This window comes from Rhinolophus hipposideros (assembly GCF_964194185.1).
Source record: "Rhinolophus hipposideros genome assembly, chromosome: 22".
NCBI lineage: Eukaryota > Metazoa > Chordata > Mammalia > Chiroptera > Rhinolophidae > Rhinolophus > Rhinolophus hipposideros.
The window spans coordinates 20,450,554-20,472,873 of record NC_138068.1 but is presented as its reverse complement, the minus strand read 5'-3'; the positions used below and the strand labels follow the sequence as shown (position 1 = coordinate 20,472,873).

Below are 22,320 nucleotides of genomic sequence, written 5' to 3'. Positions count from 1 at the left end.
GCTCAGTGCATTTGTTGATACCAAACCTCCACTCAGACACCTCTAGTGATGGAGAGCTCACTTTCTCCCAAAGTAGACTTTCCTTTGGAGAGGGTTGGCTACCTGGGTGACCACCTGGCTAATGGGGGATACCTGCTCCTCCCAATATTCAACTTGTCCACTCAAATTCTACAGAAGGGCCACTCAGGGCCTGGATGATGCCAGTGCTACCTGAGACTTTGAGCTTTGATTCAGGATGAATCACATGGGCCAGTTCTAAATGTAAATCTAAAGCTCTCACGCACCATTGGTAGATGTCTAAACTGGCACAACATTTTTGGGGAGCAATTCAACAACATCTATGGAAATTTGAAATACGTATACCTATCAACCTTGCAATTCACTTTTTTGAATCTATTCTATTCATATAAGAATAGTCATGGTAGCATTGTTTGTAGCAGGAAAAAAAATTGAAAACCACCCAAATGTCCCTCAATAAGTGATCAACTAAATAAGCTATCTACAGTCATACAATGAGAAACTATAAGACAGTGGGTTTTTGTTTTTTTTTAAATTGGGGAATATTGGGGAACAGTGTGTATCTCCAGGGCCCATCAGCTCCAAGTCGTTGTCCTTCAATCTAGTTGTGGAGGGTGCAGCTCAGCTCCAAATCCAGTTGTTTTCAATCTTTAGTTGCAGGGGCGCAGCCCACCATCCCATGCAAGAATTGAACCGGCAACCTTGTTGTTGAGAGTTCGCGCTCTAACCAGCTGAGCCATCCGACCGCCCCCGCCTTTTTTTGAGTGAGTTAGATTTACATGTGTTAACATAGGTTGAACTCCAAGTCATATTGCTGAGTGAAAAATGTGAAGCCACAGGACAGGGTATGTGAGGTCTGACAATTAAGTTTGTGAACTTGTTGCAACAATGTTGCTAACCTTTTCTGATATCAGAGGGATTATTTATTATGAATTTGTGCCAATTGGACAGTTAACCAAGTTTACTGTTTGGAAGTACTGAAAAGGCTGTGTGAAAAAGTTAGACAACCTGAACTTTTCGCCAGCAATTCATGGCTCTTGCATTACGACAATGCACCAGGTCACACTGCGTTGTCTGGGAGGGAGTTTTTAGCCAGTAAACAAATAACTGTATCAAAACGCCCTCCCTACTCACCTGATCTGGCCCCCAATGACTTCTTTCTTTACCTGAAGATAAAGGAAACATTGAAAAGAAGACATTTTGATGACATTCAGGACATCAAGGGTAATACGACAGCTCTGATGGCCATTCCAGAGAAAAGTTTCCAAAATTGCTTTGAAGAATGGACTAGGTGCTGGCATCGGTGCATAGCTTCCCAAGGGGAGTACTTCGAAGAGGACCATAGTGATATTCAGCAATGAGGTATGTAGCATTTTTTCTAGGATGAGTTCGCAAACTTAATTGTCCGACCCTGTCTAATATGATATATTTATGTAGAAACAAACAAACAAACCTACAAGTAGCATAAATTGTTACATCCTGGAAGCTATTTGGCAATATCTATCAATTTTTACATTGCTAATTTAAACTTTTTAGATAACCTCAACTGACTAATCCCCACTGATAGATATTCATCTAATAAATAAATATGTAAAATAATGGATACAAGTATTAATTGTATTATTGTTTGTAATAATAAAATGTAGGAAACAACCTTTCTTTCCATAGAGGACTGGTAAATATCGTGTATACATACAATAGGATACTATGCAGGTGTAAAAAAGAATGAGGCTGTTCTCCATGCTGATAAGGAAAGGTCTGTAAGATACGCTGTAAAGTGAAACAACAAACAAACAAGGGACAAACAGTTTCTTTCTATGTGTGAAAAATACATATATATATATGTATATATATACATATATATATACATATATATATATGCTTTGCATTTGAAATGCATAAAATATCTCTGGAAGGAATTACAGGAAATTGGAGTTGGTGATTGTTTCCAGGGAGCAGACCAGATGGTAGAGAACAGGGGAGGGAAGGACAGTGGCTTTTCACTGTATTCTCTATTGAACCTTTGGAATTTTGAACTATATCCCTGTAACTAAGTAAGTAAATAAAACATTTGAAAGCATAATTCTAAACTCAGAAGCAAAACAAGCCTCATGAAACAAAACACCTCTTATATGTATGTTGTGTAGAAAAAGGAAAGAAAGATACTTCTGGGATTGAACGAAGGGTGGTCAAAGGTGACCTTGACTTTATCTTGATTGTTTGAATTTTCTGTTTATAATTTTTTTTTAGAAATTACAAGTTTGCTTGGATTTTATACAATACTTGTGTAAATTGTTGCATTTTAGTTTTTAAAAATAGACTTCAGGTGGATAGAATACAACCATCCTCAGGCAAAGGAGAGAGACTGACGCTTTTCCTTCTGAGAGAAAGATTCATGTCATGCCCTTTGTCCCACCTGCCTTCTCCAAGGACACCCTGGCTCAAAGGAGGCACCTGGACCACTCCTGGCATCATTCCAAAGAGCCTCTTTGTCACCTCTCACCCACTTGGCTCCCTGTTCCCAGTGTTCTGGGCTGAGAAACAGAGCCAACTGACTTGTAGGGTTGTATTTCTAGAGGTCCCCATCGACACAAGGTTGAGCAAGGCCAGCCTAGGAAAATTGGGACATGTGGCTCTGACCTCTTACCTCTCCGTTCATCCCTTTTAGTGCCTGCCACCTTTATCCCCACTTCCCAAACTGTGTTTCTCTCTCAGTCCATTCAGTGAAGAGAGGGTATCTGAAGAACTCATCTAACTAGCTGTGTAGGAGTTTAGTCTTCCCCCATCTTGACTAATTGTATTTTAGGAAACATCTAAAGAGGGCAATACTTAACGGTGTAGGAGGACACAATAAATGTGAATTTCTGGCACCAGTAAGTTAGGGATCCTGAGGCAAAAGGGCTTTGCGGTCACTCTTTTTTTTTTTTTTAAACAGGACTTTATTGGGGAACAGTGTGTACTTCCAGGACTTTTCTCCAGTCAAGTTGTTGTCCTTTCAGTCTTAGTTGTGGAGGGCGCAGCTCAGCTCCAGGTCCAGTTGCCATTGCTAGTTGCAGGGGGCGCTGCCCACCATCCCTTGCGGGACTCGAGGAATTGAACCGGCAACCGTGTGATTGAGAGCCCACTGGCCCACGTGGGAATCGAACCGGCAGCCTTTGGAGTTAGGAGCACGGAGCTCTAACCGCCTGAGCCACCGGGCCTGCCCTGCGGTCACTCTTAAGGCATGTTGATATGCAATGCCATATAGTGCTTAAGAACTATATGGGCTCTGAAGCCAGGCTGACAGGATTTATAACCCAGTCAGTCTATCACTTAGTAGCTATCAATCCTTAGGCAGATAATCCAAACTCTCTGTGTCTCAGTTTCCAAACCCACAAGATACGGGTAATAAGAATAGCTCCCTCACAGGATCATTGTGAAGCTGTAATGAGATACTACATGAAAAACCTTGAGAATACCTCCTGGAACATAGAAAGCAATCAATAGGTATTAGCCATGATCATTATTACTTGTACAAATACTTTTTTTTAAAGGACAGAATTTAAAAGCTTTGAAGTCCCCTGCAGAAGAAAATTTAAGTCTGCCAAGTCAATAAATTACCTGGATATAGAGCAAAGAGGTATTAGTCACCAGTTTTCTATTCCAACTCAAGTCAGGAACACTTATCATGACAGAGGAAGTTCTTAAATAAAAAACTTAAGGAAAATGATGTTTTGACCAACATCTGTGACAACTTTATTTCAAAGATGGAAAACATCTGATGTGGGAGTTATCTACTGAACTTATCCTTCTCAAATGAATAGGTCGATGTTGATTTTGTACACATAGGTCAGTGGTCATATTGTATTTCCTTAACTAAATCAAGTAAGTATATTTCAATTCTGACCCATTCTCTGCACCAAGCTACAGAGAATGGATAAGAATCTTTAAAAGATGCCATTAAGCCCAAATAAAGTCCATACCCCAGATAAATCTCAGGGTCCCACATGACTCAGGTTTAGCACCTTCAATGTCACATTCAAGAACAGCAGTATAAGGGCAAATTCTTGAAAATTAAATGTTCAGCTACAGGGGACTGATTTAATAACTTCAATCCACCCTTATTATGGTACAATGAAATACCATGTGGCTGTAGGAAAGAATGAGGCAGCTCTGTATGTATTATCAGGGACTGCTCTCCAAATTGTATTATTAAGTATAAAAAAAAAAGCAAGTTTCAGAACAGTGTGCATAGTATGCTATCTTTTGCTTTCAAAACAGGGAGATCATATATACATATGCATATGCGTATATGCATGGACTATTTCTGGCAATTCACACAAGAAACTAGTAACAGTAGTTGCCCCTGGGGAATGAAAATTGATTGGAGGGTGCTGGAGGTGGAAATGGGATGGAAACCTATATATATCCTTTTGTTCTGGGATTTTGAATCATGTGCATTTTAACCTATTCAAAAATGAATAAAAGATGTATTAAATCCAAGAACAACAGTCCAACTTCCAAATGTAATTTTAAAAAGACTCTCACATTTGTTAACTCTCAAAAGACATCAAAGGGTCTCCAATCCACGTCAACACTCTTTACAATCTCCTTAGTTCTCACGAATCCTCTGATGCCTCACTGCTACCTGTCAGTGTCCCTCACTCACCAAACCTTATCATTTTCCATCAAAACTGCCCCCCTAAGCCCTGTCCCACAAGTTTTGCTTTTCTCTTTCCTTTCCTCTTCCCTCTCATCTCTCCATCCCATTTCTGTCACCATTACCCCAGTTCTGTATCTCAAAAGCCTAGAAATCAGTAAGACAAGACAAAACTCTCCTTAGAAAGCCATGGGCAGAAAAAAAGTGAGCAGGCAAAGGAATTTCTCGTTATACTCTCATTATATGAAGAAACAGAGGCCCATAGAGAGTCACCCAAAACTACACAGCAAGTCAGAAGCAGAACCAAGACAAGGATGCGGGGCTCCTTTAAAACCATATTCCAGGCCATTGAACCCATTTGCCCAAGCCTTCCATTCATCCTTCAAAGCCTGGCTCAGATAGCCTCTCTTCCTGGAAGCCTTCTTTGCATTTTATTCCCCTAGGACCTTGGCCTATGCTCTGTCCTCGCACTTATTTCCCTGTATTATAACGTCTGTGATTATGTTTCTGTTTACACTGAGTAAGATTCTCAAGTACAGAAAAGATATTTGTCTCCCAGGAAGTAACTAGGCACTCCTGATTGTGTGGTGAACTAAAAGTGTGCAGTGCTCTAAGAGACAGGCAGACAGTGTGTTCTGGATACTCTGAGGAGGGAAAGGTTAATTCCTCCCAGAGAGATCTTGGAGAGCTTCCTGGAGAAAGTGCCATTTGGCTAACAGATACCCTAGAGTTGCATACGATATATTCAAATTACTCAATTTCAACTATATGACTTTGGCAAAAGAAACAAGATAGAAAAAATAATTTTTCTCAATTATGACACTCTTATGAGTTTCACAAAAATATTGGTGCTGAGACAAAATGTACCAGATAGAATACGATTAGTAACTCAAGCTGCCTCTTAATTTTCATGTAAAAAACTTTTTCAACATATGTGTTGCTGTTTTCTATTGTTGTGTAACAAAACTCCACAAACTTAGGGACTCAAGACAACACCCATTTAATTAGGGTGATCACATGGTAAGTTATATAAATGCCTAATCACTACGTTGTACACCTGAAACTAATATAATACTGTATATCAATTGTAACTTAATAGATAAATAAATAAATAAATAAATAAATAAATAATTTTTTTTGCATTTAGTGTCACACTGAAAAAAAAAAAAAAAAGGACGACCCCTATTTCTTAGTTCATAGTTCTATAAGTCACAAGTCCCGGCAAGGCTCGGCTGGGTTCTCTTCTCAAGGCTGAAATCAAGATATTCACCAGCTGTGTCCTCATCTGGAGACTCAACTAGGGAAAGTTTGGCTTCCAAGTTCCCTCAGGTTGTTGACAGGATTCATTTTCTTGTGGCCCTGTTACTGAGAACCCCATTTCCTTTCTATCCATTAGCTAGGGACCGCTCTGGGCTTCTAGAGATCCCTCTTGAGTCCTTGCTATGTGGCCATCTTCACAGCATGACAGTTTATCCCTTCAAGGACAACATGGGAGTGTCTGCTGCTTGAGAAAATAATTTTATGTTAGGTACAAATACATTTTTCACACATAGGCTTTACAGTTTTTATGCTATTTGTCATTGTATACACATGCACATACAATATTTCTATAGACAGCTGAATATACAGAAACATGCACTGACACTTATTACTAGCAGGAAAGCTGGTGGTGGTTTGGAGTGTGATCATTTGTACAGGATGAGAGAGAGAGAGAGAGAGAGAGAGAGAGAGAGAGAGAGAGAGAGAGAGGCAGTGTGTGTGTGTGTGTGTGTGTGTGTGTGTGTGTGTGTGTGTGACAGGCTAAACAGAGTGGGTGAGGGCAGCTTCACTCATCCTTCTGTCAGTACTTATTGAATGCTTATTGTGTACCAGGTACCATGAGAGGATGCCTGGCCAATAGTGTGAATTGCAGTCTGGAGGTGGCAGGGAGGCAAGGAATAGCTGTGAGCAGAAAAGAGCAGTGGTCTGAGCTTTAGGGAGTCAATCTGCTCCTAAAAGAGTGGCTGGTTCAGCAGGAGGGAACTCTGTTGTCCATTGTCTCCTTCCCAGTCTCAAATGTGGAGGGGTGCAACCGTTTCCCATCAAAAGTTCTAAATGTGGGAATTCCTGCAGGTCACTCACATCAGAGCAGTTCACTCAGGTACTTGTCCACACTTAGAAAGTCACCACCCCACCTTCACACCATGGGCAGATGAACTAAAACTCAGCCAAGCCTTTGGCTTCCTGCCAGCTCTTCCTGAAACGAATCCTGTCCCGACCCTCACCTCATCATCATCAAGGACTTACACATAGTTCATACAAACAAACGTGGGTGCATGGAAGTTGGGGCTGGAGGACTGTTTAGAAAGCCTGGAGCCAGCCAGTTTGTGATGGGAAACTGAGGCTCAGACAAAGAAACTGACTCAATTTCAACTCAGGGCCCAGGGCTAGGCGGTGAACCCAGGATTGACAGAACTAGGAGTGAAACCCGGATTTACTGACAATCAGACCAAGCAAGGTCTTTTTCATGATGTGAACACACACACACACACACACACACACACACACCACTCTTACCCTCAATTCAGACATCTCTGGCTTGAACAACAAAGCTTTTATTTTTTTTAAAGGGAGAACTGCTAATGAGTCTTCATTAAGCCACTTTTTTTAAAGATTTTTTTTAATTGGGGAAGGGGTACAGGATTTTATTGGGGAAGAGTGTGTACTTCCAGGACTTTTTTCCAAGTCAAGTTGTTGTCCTTTCAATCTTAGTTGTGGAGGGTGCCATTCAGCTTCAAGTTGTTGTCCTTTCAGTCTTAGTTGTGGAGGGCGCAGCTCAGCTCCAGGTCCAGTTGCCCTTGCTAGTTGCAGGGGGCGCAGCCCACCATCCCTTCCAATCGGCAACCTTGTGGTTGAGAGGACACGCTCCAACCAACTGAGCCATCTGGGAGCTCAGGGGCAGCTCAGCTCAAGGTGCCGTGTTCAATATTAGTTGCAGGGGGAGGAGCCCACCATCCCTTGCTGGACTCGAGGAATTGAACTGGCAACCCTGTGGTTGAGAGCCCACTGGCCCATGTGGGAATCGAACCAGCAGCCTTCGGAGTCAGGAGCATGGAGCTCTAACCCCTGACCTACCCGGCCGGCCCCACAACAAAGCTTTTTGAATAGGAATTCAGGGGATATGGCCCCTTGTTAAAGCATAGGTTTATCTGTTGGGGGAATTGGGGGATTACGTCTGCCTTAGGTGGCTTTACCAATTAAATTTTTTGCCCTCTCTGTCTCAGTTTCTTCATCAGTAAAATGGGAAGAATAATATTACCTATGTTAGGGGATTGTTGTGAAGATTAAAGGAGTTAATCAACATAGGTAAGGACTTACAATCGTACCTGGCACATGGAAATCCCAGTAGTGTCATCATTAATATTACTTGTTTAACTCTGTAGCCTTAGTGGGAGGCAGAGGGAGGATTCTGTTTCTAAAGTGATCGGGCCTTGCTGGTTTTGACTCAGATTCCAAGCTATCCACTGGGCTTCATCTCAGCCTTACCCTCTATCTGAAAGCGGGAAGTGGGGAGGGGGGTATGATGAGCCAGTTCTTCAGCGGGCTCATCATACCTTTGAGTAAATATACTCAAGGTCCTGTGAGGACACACCCAGGCTGACACATCTCTGCCCTTTGAAGTGGGGGGCCCTAGGCCATCAAGGAGTCCCCAGGGTTTGGTGAGGGCAAGCCCAAGCCCCAGACAGGAAAAGAAGGGTGGCCTTGTGACCTCCAATCCTGGGGCCCATAAAACTGGGCAAGTGCTTAGATTTACACGGGGATTGGATGGGCATGTATTAACCCTGAGGGTGTGAGCTCATGTGCACCTGTGTGTATGTTTGCACATGGATACCTTCATTGTGAAGGCATAGGTGCCGATGTCTATTCATGTATGTACACAGGAGTGGCATCCTACATCAGATTGGAAATAAGACTCCAGGTCTACTCCAAGCACGGTGCTTACTGCCTCTTTTTATAGCCCCCAAGCCCAGGCCAGGATCCCAGAATACTAAGCCCACTCCCCGGGCCCAAGGTCTGCAGATGGCTCTGCTGTTCATTAATTCTAAGCGAGTAACTTAACCTCTCTGTGCCTCAGTTTCTCCACCTATCAAATGAGGTGTTTGGTTGAATTGAGGTCTGAGGTCTCCTTCAGCCCTGATAATAAATCTCTGCAGTGGAGATGGATGGATCCCTGGAGTTTTAGGATGGGATTCCCCTAGGCTCCAGCCCCCTACTTCCATGGGTGCCCCTGATTCTACAGAGAAATAGAAGACTGGGGTCTGCCCTAATAGCCTGCACATGGGGTTCAGCTAAGACTAGGAGCAGAATCCAGGTCATTTAGAATATCAGAGTGTTCTACCATTTAGAATACCAGGAGCCCCCTTTCCTGGGCTTGGGGAACCAGAACTGTGCCCAACAGAATGTTTCCTGTACTAGGGTAGAGGGTTCAGGTATAGACTCCTATATCAGCCACTCTTCTTGAGCTGAGCCTTTGATTAGAGTCTACTCTGGCCAGCCCAGCACAGGCCAGGTCAGGGGAGTATATGGACAGAGATTTTGCCCTTGGGATGCCAACTATCCACTTGGGAAGGCACACACACACACACACACAATTAGTCATCATTATTTACTGTTTTTTTATTATTAAAGTTTATTGGGGTGACAATGGTTAGTAAAGTTACATAGGTTTCAGGTATATAATTCTGTAATACATCATCTATATATCACATTTTGTGTTCATCGCCCAGAGTCAGTTCTCTTTCCATCACCATATATTTGATCCCTTTTACCCTCATCTACCATCCCCTCCACCCCTTATCGTCACTTACTGTTTAATGAAAAAATAAATGTCCATCAAGGTAGCTCTGGACACATGGGTAAGGACAGGGAAGGCTACTTAGGGGAAGAAGGGGTGAGTAGAATCTTGAAGCCAAGAAAGATGTCAATTCATAAAGACCTAAAAAAGGTATTCCAGGAAGGGGGAAGAGCTTGAGCCAAAGTGTGGTTGAAGAGTATTCAAGAGACAGTGATGAGTTTGACCTTAGGGGGATGAAGCTGGAATGAACTGAGGCTGGATCACGTAAGGCCACACATGCTGTGTTAAGGAGTGTGGTACTTTGAGACCCACAGGTTTTAGAACAGGCAAGTGGTGTGACAGGAGAGCCCCATTAGGGCTCATTTAGTTTAAGTCAACAAGGAGGTCAACAGAGGATATGAAGTTAACAGGAAATAGATGTGATGGGCAGTGGCTCAGCGTTGCACAGAACGAGGACACTTTGGGAACAATAGACCAGGGGCCAAAACACTGCTTTCTCCTCCCCAAAGAAACCTCTGGGTATTATTTCCTGGCTCCTTCTCCTAGTTGCTAAGGGCTGAGAAATCCCTATGGGGTTTCAGACTAGGCTGGGACAGAATTTTCTCATCAGAGCATGAACCTCTGAACTAGTTCATCCCCATGCCTCAGACCCACCCCACCAGCCCTGCTTTACTGAGAGAGGACCCAGAACCCCTGGCCCTGGAAATTCTGAGGATGTGTATTTGTGGTCTCTCCCCAGGCATTTCCCAGGCCATTGGGGGCCTAGAGAATGGGATTGGCAGAATCCTGAGAGTGAGGAGTTTGAAAGACTCACTAGAGGGAAGCACAGACATGTTAGGCTTGACAGAAAGAAACTGAAGCCCAGAGTTAGCATAACTTGCGTGAGTCACACAGCAAGTTTGGGGCAGTCAGGACTGGGCCCAGATCTCCCTGGGGAGGCTGAAGCACTCTGGGGTTTAGATAATCTGGTACATATATAGAGAGGAAAGGGTTGGGGCCAGGAACTGTGGGTTCAAATCCTAGCTCTGCTATTTACATTAGCTTTGTGACCTTGGGAAGTCACTTGGGCTGAGTCTATTTCCTCAACTGGAAAATGGGGATAACAGTGAAGTTGTTGTGAAGATCCAAACACATTTAAAGTGCAATAGCACAGTGCCTGGCACTCAGTGAGTGTTCATAAAGGTCAGCTAATAGTCTGGCAGTGGCAATAGTAGCTATTCAATAAATGTTTTGAAAGCATTATTGAATATGAATTCACATACTAACAGCGAGATTTGTGAGCTTTGGTTTTCTCTCAGTGTTGTAAATCGGGACTAATAATAATAAATCCCTGTCCTGTCACTTTTCGTCCAGCCCCAGTAGCAACGTAGATTAAATAAGATGTGGTGTGTAAACTTCCATAACAGAGTAGTCTCTAGGTCAATGTTTATTAGCCCAGAGCAGTTCTTTTCCAAGTCCTCCTCTTTAAAATTTCCCTTCAGTGGAACCAACTCCTCTGCATTCCCAGGTGCTGTCCCGGAACCAGGGAAGGGGAAAGTCCCCTACCTCTCAAACATGCCCTGCTGAGGAAATGTGGGGTGGAAAAGCAGAGAATATATAGGGGTGAGGAGGTAAGCCAGAAAAGTGAAGGAGAGCAGGGAGAAGAGTGGTGGGGAGGATGGAGGTGCATGGACATTGTGTGGAGTTGAGAAAAGGGTACAGATTGGGGGACTTGGATATAGGATGCAGGTGAAAGGAGATGAGGGGGAGTGGGAAGGGTGACGGCGCTGGGATATGTGGAGGGAGTGCCGGAAGACAGGGATCCCGTAGGAAGGAGTGGAACCTTTTTCATCGAGAGGTCTGCAGGACACCCCGGTAGGGATCCAAGCTTCCAGCAGTCGCCTCGCTGGACGGCAGCCCGCGGCTCGCAGTGAGGCTTCCAGGCTGGAGCCACTAGCCAGAAAACCCTGGAGACGGGGAGGGGGGATCCGCAGCCTGGGATTGGTCACCGCTCCGCCTGCCATGACGCGAGGCGGGCGGGCCCCTTTGTGACGTCACAATCAGCTGTTTGAACGTTCCAATTTGTGCTGCGAGCCCAAGAGCAGCGGCGGCACAGACTCAAAGCCCCGCGGGCCAGCGCAGCAGCCGGGAGCGTCCCACGCGTAGCCCGGCTGCCTCTCTACCCAACCCCGGCGATGAGGCCCGGCCTGTGATCCGCCGCAGACCCTCGGCCATCCTGCCGCACAACTACCTCAGCGCCACCCCGTCCGCCGCACCGCTCCCGCTCCCAGGTGAGTCCCGACCAGCTTTGGCCAGGGGGCTCCGGGTGCCCGGGGACACGCCCCGCGCCCCCCGCTCCGGGTCTTTGTCTATCTCCGCCGGCGGCGGCTGGGGCTGTATTCGCGTCTCCCGATTGGCTGCCTCACGCCCGGTAGACCATGACGTCTCTCTATTTGCATTTGACATTGAGACGTCACCAAGGCCGGCACCGCCTCCCGTCCTCCTCCCCTCCCCCCGCTCGGGTCGCTTGTCCTCCCATGACCTGGTGGGAGCTTGGTCGCGGGCTGGGCCCATGGGCGAGGAATGCTGAAAGGCAGCGGGGACCGGAGGGGCCTTGGCAGTTTCCTGGGTTAACCAAGAGCTGGGATCAGGCCTGTGATCTCCTGCTTTCTCCTTGCGACTTGAGAGATATTCGGACTGCACTGCTGGGTCTAGGTTGGGGGCTGGGCGTGGTCTTCGGGAGTTGAGGGGAGGCCTAGAGCTCCAGCTCCAGATCGTTGGGACAGCGCCAGATGGTGGTGGAATCCCCTCCCTTCGGCTCCAGGCTCTGCACCCCTGGGACTAACATAATAACATCCTCCTAATCCCTGACATATGTGCAGCGCCTTAGCTGAAGTCACTCCCAGGCCCATAACTAGGAGTCTTAGATCCCATTTCACAGAGGGGAAACTGAGGTCCAGTGAGGGGAAGTGGCTTACTCCTGGTCATGTAGCCAATTAGAGTCATGCCTACCAAGTGAGTGACAGATGTATTAGCCATGGACACCTGCCTAGTAGGAACTCAATACAAGTAACAAGTTACACATCTTCCTGGCACTGAGGACTCTCCTTGGGCTCAGCACCATCCAAATTTGATAGGGCTCCTAGGTCGCCTCACTCCTGGATCATTTTCCAGGAGGTCTTTGGAGATTGGGTCCCCTTTTGTGGCCCTGACCCTCACTCTGTACCTTGGGGTCCTAGAGGCCAATAAAATTGCTGCCTTCCAGCTGTTTTGACCACAGAAAGGTGAGTCATTGGCTCCATCAGGGTGTCTCCAGGGCTCATGTTGGGGTGGGGTGGGGAGTGAGAGTTCCCTTTGTTTGGCCCTTCATCCCCTCCCCAGAGTTGTCAGCTAGAAGGACATGACCTGGCCTAGTGCTGGTGATTACAAGACTTGTGTTGCCCTTGTCTCTGGTCACAGAGAGAGGCAGGAGAAGGGATAGAACAAGAGAACGCCTGACTTTCCAAGTGGATGGGCCTTAAGGCTGGATGGGCTTTGCTCAAGGATGGGCTGAGGCAGAGGTGGCTTGGGGCTCAAGTGCTATTCTGGGCACAGCTGCTGCAGTTATTAAAGGGAATGGTTCTCCCTGGAGCAGGGCTGGGAATGTGAGAACCAGGAAGCTGGCAAGGCTGGGAAAGAAAATCCGGGAGACTCCCTGGTGGTCATGACAGAGGCGGGCACTGGCTGGCTGTTGCTGCTGTTACTCTTGGCTCTGTCACTGACTTGCTGTGTGACCTCAGGTAGGCAGCTCTGCCTTCACCCCCAGCCTCCCTTACCTCAGTCTGTCTAAAATTTGTGGAGGGGCAGAGTAGGCTCTGGTACACCGTGGGGGTTCTGGTCAATACCTGATGAATGAATTTGGTGTCCAGAACCCCAGACCCCTTTTATAGCTGGGCAGAGGGGCTCTGCGGAGAGCAGTGACTCCATCAATGTCTGACTCCTAGCTGACCCCCCTGTCTCCCCTGCATCATTATATTTTGGGGTATTGTTTGCTGAGGCTTTTCTGACTGGCTGCTCAGTGACCTGGGGCGAGGCCTGCCCCACCACCATCTAGCTATGTTTTTTTTGGATAGACTTCTATCCTCTATTCTCAGGTTGTAAAATGGACTGGGTGAATATGATGGTCCTTAAAACAGCTCTTAACTTCTTTATCTCCTCAATGAAGTAGAAGGTCCTTGGAAGGAGGGTGTTCCTCATCAATGCCCCAATCTTCCCTTCCTTCAGGAGGGGCCAAACTTTCTGGATTTTTGGTAACTGAGTCACTAACTCCTCCCTAGGGCTACGTTGAGACATGTGGCTTGTGCTGGGCAGGCACTAATTGGGGTGGCCCAACCTTTCATAATCCCTGTAGATCTCCCACCAGGGAAGCCAGCATCTAGGGAGCATTTCTGGAGCCCACTTTGGGTCTCCAAATGTGGAAATATTCTCAGGCTCTGGAGGTTAGGGGATTCTGGGGCAATGGAAGAGGTAGCTACAAGCATAGAAATACCCCAGTTGGGTTAGCATTAAGAGTAGAATGCCTCTAGGGAATGGAAGTATGGACATGCTGCCAGGGAGTTTTATAGTTAGTGTGGAAACCACCCCTCGAGGAAGGTGACAGATGGCTCAATAACAAACTGTTGACCATCTTCAGGAGACATATATGGAGTGTCAAACTTGAAGGACATCCAGGTTGCCCCTAGCCCAGGTCTAATCCTGAGGTAAGCTGAGGTGGGGAGAGGGGCAGATCTATAACCACCTCCTTGGTGTCTGCATTCCTGGAGCAAGGGGTCTCCTTCCTTATCTTCACCTAGGGAAGGGCTGATTGAGGCCTTGAGTCCTGGTCCAACACTCGGTGCTTATCCTTAAGGGCCCCTGGGGTCTGATTGCTCTCTCCCTCCATCACCTCCCACTGACCTGTTGTCTCCCTGGGGCCAGACAACCTGATCTTCTTTCTCCTAGCCAGTGATGCTGTCCTTGAGCAGGAGCTTAGAAATAGGGGGTAAGAGGGGGAGGGACTGTGGGAATAGGATCTTCCAAGTTCATCTGACATACATAAATGAGGCTTGTGCTGAGATGGTAGCTGTTCTGTGGGATTTTTGCTAGTGAGCACTTTTCAAGACACACAGACTCGAGTAGTGGTTCTTAATCTCTGTACTCAAGGAGTGCTGTTTGGGAAATCATGATGAAAACCAAGGTCCTTCTTCCCAGAAAAAAACACATGGACCATGGCCCCTGGACACCAAGTTGAAAATGCCTAATCCAGATAGACACCCAGCAAAGGCAGCGGAGTATAGTGATTATGGGTGCTGCCTCTGGCATCTGACTGCATGGGTTCAAATCCTACCTCTATGTTTTACAAGCTGTGAAACTTTGGACAAGTTAACTTCCTTCTCTGAGCCTCAATTTCTTCATCTTTAAAAGAGGGATAATAATTATACCCACTTCCTAGAGTTGTATTACATGAGGTGCTTAGTATAGTACCTGACACATGAATGTTAGCAATATGATGATGATAAGTAATCACAACGTTGGGCAGTTTCTTCTTTGCTTGGAGAACTCCTATTTACCCTTCACGGTCCAGCTTGGAGGGCCAATCCTCTGGAGACCTTCTGTGACAGAGTCTAGTCATATGTATCACTCCATCCATGCCCCTAGAGCATGCAATGATATTCATAACTAGTTGATTAGTTTATTGAATGTTTACTCTGTGCCCAGAAACTGTTCTAAGCTTTTTGTGTTTAGCTCATTTCAATCTTAGAAGGGCCCAGACAAGGGTACTATTATCATTGCATTTGACAGATGAGAAAACTAAAGCACAGAAAGTTAAATAACTTTCTAAACTCACACAGAAAATAGAAAAGCCTGAAAACAGGCTGACCTACCAGAAAGCACACACACCGCGAAGCTTCCCCACACATTCCTGTTGTACTCTTACCTGGTCTCGAGGCGGGAGGTGCTATCGCCAGCCAGGAGTTGGGGTAGACTTAATTCAGTCTGTGGTGGCTCTGACTCCTCTCTACTCCTCCCAGGTTTTTTGCACTGCGATAGGGCGCCCCACTGAGGCCACTTCACTCCCCCACCATGTTCCAGCGCCTCACCAGCTTCTTCTTCAGCACACCCCCGCCCCCTGAGGACCCCGACTGCCCCCGAGCTTTTGTCTCCGAGGAGGATGAAGTGGACGGCTGGCTCATCATTGACCTGCCGGGTGAGGCCTAAATCGGGGGCCAGGACTCTGACTCCGGGGCCTGTGAAGGTCAGGTGGCCAAGTAGCGGAGGGGAAGGGAGCTGCCAGAGGACAGGGGAGTCACCCCAGGTCTACTGGGCAAACTGGGACTGAGGCAGTGACACTGGAGGTGGGGTAATAGGGCCCCATCCCATGCTAGCCCGGGCCATCTCCTGGCGGCTCAGTGTTGGGGCCCACACCTCACTGTGCCCTAGGGCACTGGATCGGGACTTCTGTCCCTTGGGTGCCCCGTGGACGCGGCGGGCGGGGCTGCGGGTCTGACTAACGATGCCCTTTCTCTCCCCGCCCCCCTGTGTCTGGTATGTGTGTGTCCCTTCCCGCTGCGCCCCCTCCCCCGCATGGCTCCCCCTCCCGCGCCCCGTAGACAGCTACGCGGCTCCACCCAGCCACGGAGCTCCCCCCGCCCCCGCAGGCCGCCCTCCGCCCGCGCCCTCCTTGATGGACGAGAGCTGGTTTGTTACCCCTCCCGCCTGTTTTACTGCAGAGGGGCCTGGACTCGGGCCCGCCCGCCTCCAGAGCAGTCCCCTGGAGGACCTCCTCATCGAGCACCCCAGCATGTCCGTTTACGTCACCGGCAGCACCATAGTGCTGGAGCCGGGGCCCCCTTCCCCGCACCCCGACGCTGAGCTGCCTGACGGCGACCTTAGCGATGGGTGAGCAGGCCAGGGCGGGGCATGGAATCCTAGAGGGACTTACTTTGGAGGCTAGGGTCCCCTCCTGGAGGTTGGGGCACAGAGCTCAGGTGCCCGCCGGGCACTGAGGGGGCGGGGCCTTTAGAGGCGCGTCTTCGAGGCAAAGGGCAGGGCCTGTGGGCGGGGGATAAGGCTTAGGAGCCGGCCTGAGGGTAAAGGGGCGGGGCTTTGAGATAGGGAGAGGCGTGGCTAAGTCTTGCGATGGGTTTAGAGGCTGGAGGGGCAAGGCCAGAACGCCAAGCGGGTGGGGCTTATAGAAGCTTCTGAGAAGGGCGAAGACTGAATTAGAGGTTGGAGCCTAGCCTTCCCAAGGGTCCGGTTTACGTGTCACATGGGCTGGAACCGGGGAGGTATCTCCAGGTTGGCTTGGAAGAAGGGCTTGTACCCCCAAGAAGGGCGTTGGGTGCCCCCAGTGAGTAGAGAAAGCACTGCTCAAGGGCGAGGATGCCGGGCACGGTGGGAGGTGCCAGCGCCGCCCTTCTCTCCCCGACTCGTTCGGCCCTGACCGAGCCCTGATCTGTCCTCGCAGAGAGCTGGCGCCCGTCCGCCGCGAGCCCCAGGCCCTGCACCACGCTGCCGCCCCTCTGCAGGGGCGGGCAGCACTGATGGAGAAGGCGGGCCAGGTGCGGCGGCTGCAGCGGTCCCGGCAGCGGGCGGAGCGCCACGCGCTGAGCGCCAAGGGGCTGCAACGGCAGAACCGCGCCCGCGAGACCTGTACGCGCCGGCCCAAGCACCAGGGCAACTTCATCTACCAGCCGTGCCAGCGCCAGTTCAACTACTGAGCGTCAGCCGGCCGCACCACAAACCCCTCACCGACCCCCGACCCCTGTCGGAGGCCCTCCGGCGCAGCCAGTGTGCTGTTCGAGGGGCGCCCGCAGTCTGCCCGGGGCTGGACACCACAACCCCCCTCATGTGTCTGAGGTGGGGTAACAGCCCCCTCTTCCACCCACTCAATTTCCTTATCTCTGATCCTCTAATCCGCCTCTGAACCCCCTCCTTCCCTTCACCTTCCCTCCTTCTGGCCCCCATGCCCTGCATCTAGTCCACCATCTCCCCTACCTGACACTCCTTCCTTCTCTCGTCCCTGTCCCCATCGCTACCTTTACATTCATTCCCCTTCATCCTTGTCCTCCAGTCCTCTACCTCTGGCCCACTCCTATTTCTGAGTCTCCTCTTCCAGTCTGAGATCTGGCTCTTTCCTCACCTTACAAGCCTCACCCTATCTCATGTTTGGCACTACACTCGCTCCTGCTCCCTTATTATTCTTTCCCAGTAATTCCCTCCCAATGGATTGGGAAGGGGGGGGACTGAGACTTAAAATTTCTGTCTTTAGTCTGCCCCTTCCCGTTCCCCTGGGGGCTGGGCTCCTTTAGTTGCTTAGGCCTGGAAAGGTAAAGTATGTGGAAGAGGACTGTGAGATGTGAGTTAAGAGGGAGAAGGTGGAGGGAATCATGGGAAAGAGGCAGCCTATTAGAAATGTAGACAGACTGGTTGAAAAGCTGTAGGAAGCAGGGCATCATGGGAGCTGGTACTGTGCTTGCTCAGAGGCCAAGCCCTGCTCTGGCTGAAGCCTGGAATCGGCCCCCACTTCCCTTTCCTATAATCCTACCTCCCAAATCTCTTCCTGAAACCTACCCCTCTGCAGGCCCCTAAGTCTGAAGGGCTTAGTTAGTACCTTGCTGCCCTACCCCCAACATGTCACTCCAGGAGTAGAGGCTGGGCAAGGCCCTGCCATCCTGGCCATCTGTTCACATGCCCAAGGTGCTAGTACTAGCTTAGGAGAGATACAGGACAGAGGGCTTCTAGGCAGGGAAAGTGCACACCCCAGTGTAAGAATGTAAGGGAATGATGCTGGGAGGACAAGCTGTGGGGTGAAGCCATCTCAAGAATGACAGCTCAGCCTTCATCTTGCCTCTGGCTTTGTATTTCACACCCTGCCCAGGATGCCTACTAAACACTCCTGGGTAGGAGGCCAGGAACTTCACTGTTCCAATCCCCAAATAGTCCCTATCCAGGTTCAGGGCTTTCAGGGGGACTCTCCTCATTTTCTCCCCCAGTGCTCTTCATTTCTAGGCTGCTGGGGAGAAACAGGTGCCCTATGGTTGGTTCCCCCGCTTTTCCTCTAGTAAGTACCTGGAGGAGGGAACCTGAATCCCTGGGTGAGACAGAGGGGACAGGGGTAGCCAGTTTTCCCCTTCTCTTGGTGGGACTGAATTTTGGGCTCAGACACCAGCAACAGCCTCTTGGGATACCCCGAGTTGCTTCCCTTTTCCTCTTTCTAACTGTCCGTTTCTAGTGCGTGCTTTTTCTTCCTTGAAACTTTTAAGATTTCCTGTTACATTCTAACATAGGTCTTCCCCCTCACCCCAATTCCAGGTTTTCAGGCCTCACTGCCAAGCTGAGGCTTGGAAAAAACTGCAATCTCATGAGGGCAAAGGCAGCTGCCTTCCCTGACCCTGTCGCCCCAAGCCTCATGTGGGATGTGTGGGTAAGGGAGGAGGTAGCCCCATGGATGCTGGGATGGGGACAGAGGAATCCCTGTTGGGGTCTTTTATCCAAGGGAGTAAGCCAAATCTACACTAAAAACAGATCAAAGTCCTGCTGTCCACTAGGGCCTCAGTAGTTGACAACCTTGCTCCTCTCCCCAAGGTTCTCCTTCAGTTATGACCTAGTGACTTTTATTCTTCCGGCTACGCTGTGGTCGGTCACTTCACAGACAGCTTAGGGTCTTCAGCACTTCCAAGGGCTGAAACTCCCTCCAACTCTTCTGGCCTACTCTTTTGATGCCAGCTAGGGCCTAGGCTCAGTCTTGGGCATGATCCTTCTGGTGAGGGAAGAGTGAGTTACAGGGCATTTGGCTCAAATTTCAAAAGGCCCCTCCCTTACCCATAGTTCTAGAACCTTCCACTCTCATCACCTAGCTGGTTGCAAGGCTCATAGGTTTTTGTACTTTCCTATAGACTCTGTAGCATTTGAGTGTGGCAATATTTTGTGTATAGATTTCTAAGAACCAACACTACTCAGTCTCCTGCTAGTCTCACTCCTGAAGCATAAGACCTCGTCATACTGTATTGACTGTGTATGTGCCTTTCACCTTGAGCATGCTTCAGGATTTTTTTTTTTAAACCACAGAACTTGAATACATGAGGGAACCAGAATTCATAAAGTCCTATGCAACCTTAAGACAGGAGGGGGTTAGAGAGTCTGTCTTGACTGATGTTTTCAGAGACCCTAGAGAAGTTTGTTCCAGTTTGTATAACTTAATGTCAATACTACCAGCACTTTGCCAAAACTGAGTATGTCAGAGGGACCCGTTTCTAGAGAGAGTCCCAACTACATCAAAGGGCGACTTACAGTAATTCCCCAATATGTCTGAGTGCTCTCTTCAAGCTGGGTGTCCCTTTCCAGCCTTTGCCAGTCTGGCCCCAGCAGGGTATCACGTGTATGAATGCAGTTTGCTGTTTTGGAGTATGCCTGCTCCCCGGCCCCTGCCTGGAACCCTGATCAATTTGCTCTTACCTGTAATATCTTAGGTGCAATAAGGACCCCACTAGAGCTCTTGGATGCCTCCTCAGATCCATGTGGCTTTATGTGAGGGGACCGAATGCAGACACACTATAACCCCTTCTACCTTCCCAAAATTTGCCCTGCCACCCAGTTCCAAATGGAGCCAAGTTGAGTGTATCCCTCTTGGGTGTTTTGTGTTTAGACTGGCTGAAATGAGGAGACTCTGGTTGACCATGTTGTGACATGTCAACAGACTCAAGGACACAACCACCTCAACCCGGTCATGTGGCATGCCTGTGTACGTGTGTAACAGGATTCTGATTGTTAGACTGTAATGTTATTCCTCTATGGGAGAGAAAAAAAATTAATATAAAGAAAAACAAATAAAAATCTATTTAAAGCACATTATACTTTCTGCCTGGATACAGCTGAAGTAGGAGAGAAGCATTTTACAACCTCTAGCACAGTACTGGCAGAGGGTATTATTATTAGACTGGCTTTGATTCTGGTTGTGTACGTCATAAGGAAAGGAAGAGCATAGATTAGCTTGCTGGAAACAGAGCCAGACAATGTAGCGTCTGACTCATAAATAACTACTTTTATGGGATCCTTACAACGTAAGACATATATAGTAGTAAGACAGTTGAAATAGAGATGAGAATGACAGAGAATCACAGACTCCTTTTGGTCTCAGCCATTGGGTTTTGGCAAGGGGAAGGAGCTACTGCAGGAGAAGGTATGGAGTATACTCCTATGTCTAGCTATAGGGGACACAGCGCAAGGCTGAGGCCCAGATCAAGACAAGGACAGAGCCCCAAGTATTTGAGTCCCCTGAAGGTAGGCAGGTGGGTAGGGTGGGAGCAGAAGCAACTGGTTTGGGAGACTACAAATTTTTCGGTAAGAACTGAGCAGGAAAGGGAAACACTGAGCATGTTGCTACTAAGTCACGCCTAAGCCTGATGCAGAAGAGGAACAGGGCAGCCCAAGAGTGGAACATAGGGGACGTGTGATAATAACACAAAATGACTGCTTTAATACGGGACTGCCCCACCTAACCACAGAGCTGGACTGAAGGTGGAAAGCTGACTTAAACGGGGCTGGATTCTTGATGCTGTTACAAAGAATCTTGCTGGTCAGTCTGGGCTTATCTCTTACATGGAAGAGGTATAAACCCAGTTGTTTTGGAGCAATCCATCACGTGCATGGAAAACCAGATGTTCTGAGGTAGAGAAAAAGTGCCATTTGGGTTGCTGATGACGTCCTGTCCCTAGTAAATCCTGGGTGGCCTTTGATCCTAAGTTGATTCAGTTATTTGCAATCAAAGAAATTTGACCAACATATATACAAGTACCTGGTACAGTGCGACGCTACAAGCAAATCAGTAAATTGTGCCAAAGTGCAAAAAAAAACCAGCCTATGGATTCCTTCTGGAGCCAAGCCACTGTGGTGCAGTAAGGAACTCTTTTTGCCAAAGAGCTGCTTTCTTCAAAGACAAGAATGAGTTGAATGGGCAAGAAGGTGCATTTTCCTCAACTTGCCAGGTGCATCTCAGATGCAATGAAGACAAGATGGGATTCTAATTCACAAAGAAGGCTGTTCCTATTCTTTTATGGTCCAAAGAAGAGCTTGCTCATCCAATAGTCCCTTACCAATAACATACATTTATCTTCTAGGACAATGACATTTATTTAACACATTCAGTATTTCACATTGTACAAACCCTTAGATTCTCTTTATTCACTGGTCCATTTCTACAACAAATACATCCAAAACACTATATAATAAAATTATTTACAACATTTCCAAATGAGATTTCTTTTGCCCCCACTACTGCTATTCACACAGTACTTCCACAGCACAATACATCATTAGAAGATCTAAAAATGCTCACCCTGTACTCTAGGCTGCTTAGGAAATGTGAAAACTAATAACATAATCGCATTAGCTCCTCTCAATACATGGCATAGAAACCTTGAACTTCATCAACACCAAAAGGGTTCAACAACTCTGCTTTCCCCATTGCACTTTACAAAACAGGTTGCAGGGACTAGGAAAAGGGCCACGTTATTAAAATGACTAGCTGTACAGAAATGGATTTTAAAAAGTCACAGCTCAAAATTGCGTTTTTATAAAATTCACATACATTTACAAGTATTAAGTCGCCGTCCAGCTTGTTTACTTGGATTTTCTTCGCTTGGATTGCACCACACTGGTTATATCTGTGGGGAAGAAAGGAAGGACATGTTCAGTGGACGCAATTCTTTATAGCAGTGACTTTTAGGCAGTCCACAAGAACCAGGACTGACCTAAGTGGAGCTCTATTGGCTCTGAACCAGTTTAAGGGTTTCAAAAGGGGCATTTGGTGTGAAGAGGGTCTCAGGCTTCT

The 22,320-nt window shown here is 47.8% G+C and overlaps 2 protein-coding genes across 12 annotated transcripts in view; one reads left to right on the top strand and one right to left on the bottom strand.

Moving 5' to 3' along the window:
- The first annotated feature begins 11,525 nt into the window (after window positions 1-11,525).
- On the top strand, window positions 11,526-20,337 carry TP53INP2 (tumor protein p53 inducible nuclear protein 2). Of its 2 annotated transcripts, none has more exons than XM_081034162.1 (4): window positions 11,526-11,761; window positions 15,521-15,696; window positions 16,220-16,388; window positions 16,957-20,337. In XM_081034162.1, exons 2-4 carry the CDS (start codon window positions 15,573-15,575, stop codon window positions 17,207-17,209), a joined length of 546 nt encoding a protein of 181 aa, XP_080890288.1. In that variant the 5' UTR covers window positions 11,526-11,761; window positions 15,521-15,572; the 3' UTR covers window positions 17,210-20,337. The 2 variants fall into 2 exon arrangements, with proteins under 2 accessions (XP_080890288.1, XP_080890287.1); XM_081034161.1 differs by having other exon boundaries at window positions 11,545-11,761; window positions 16,100-16,388.
- NCOA6 (nuclear receptor coactivator 6) overlaps window positions 20,332-22,320 on the bottom strand; it is an 86,508-nt gene continuing 84,519 nt past the window's right edge. For 9 of the 10 annotated variants that reach the window (XM_081034145.1, XM_081034151.1, XM_081034153.1 and 6 more), the window contains one exon: window positions 20,332-22,153. In XM_081034145.1, the coding sequence (XP_080890271.1) occupies window positions 22,110-22,153 (44 nt within the window). In that variant the 3' untranslated portion in view covers window positions 20,332-22,109. The remainder of the gene's footprint in view (window positions 22,154-22,320) is intronic. The other variant, XM_081034150.1, reaches the window with a different exon arrangement.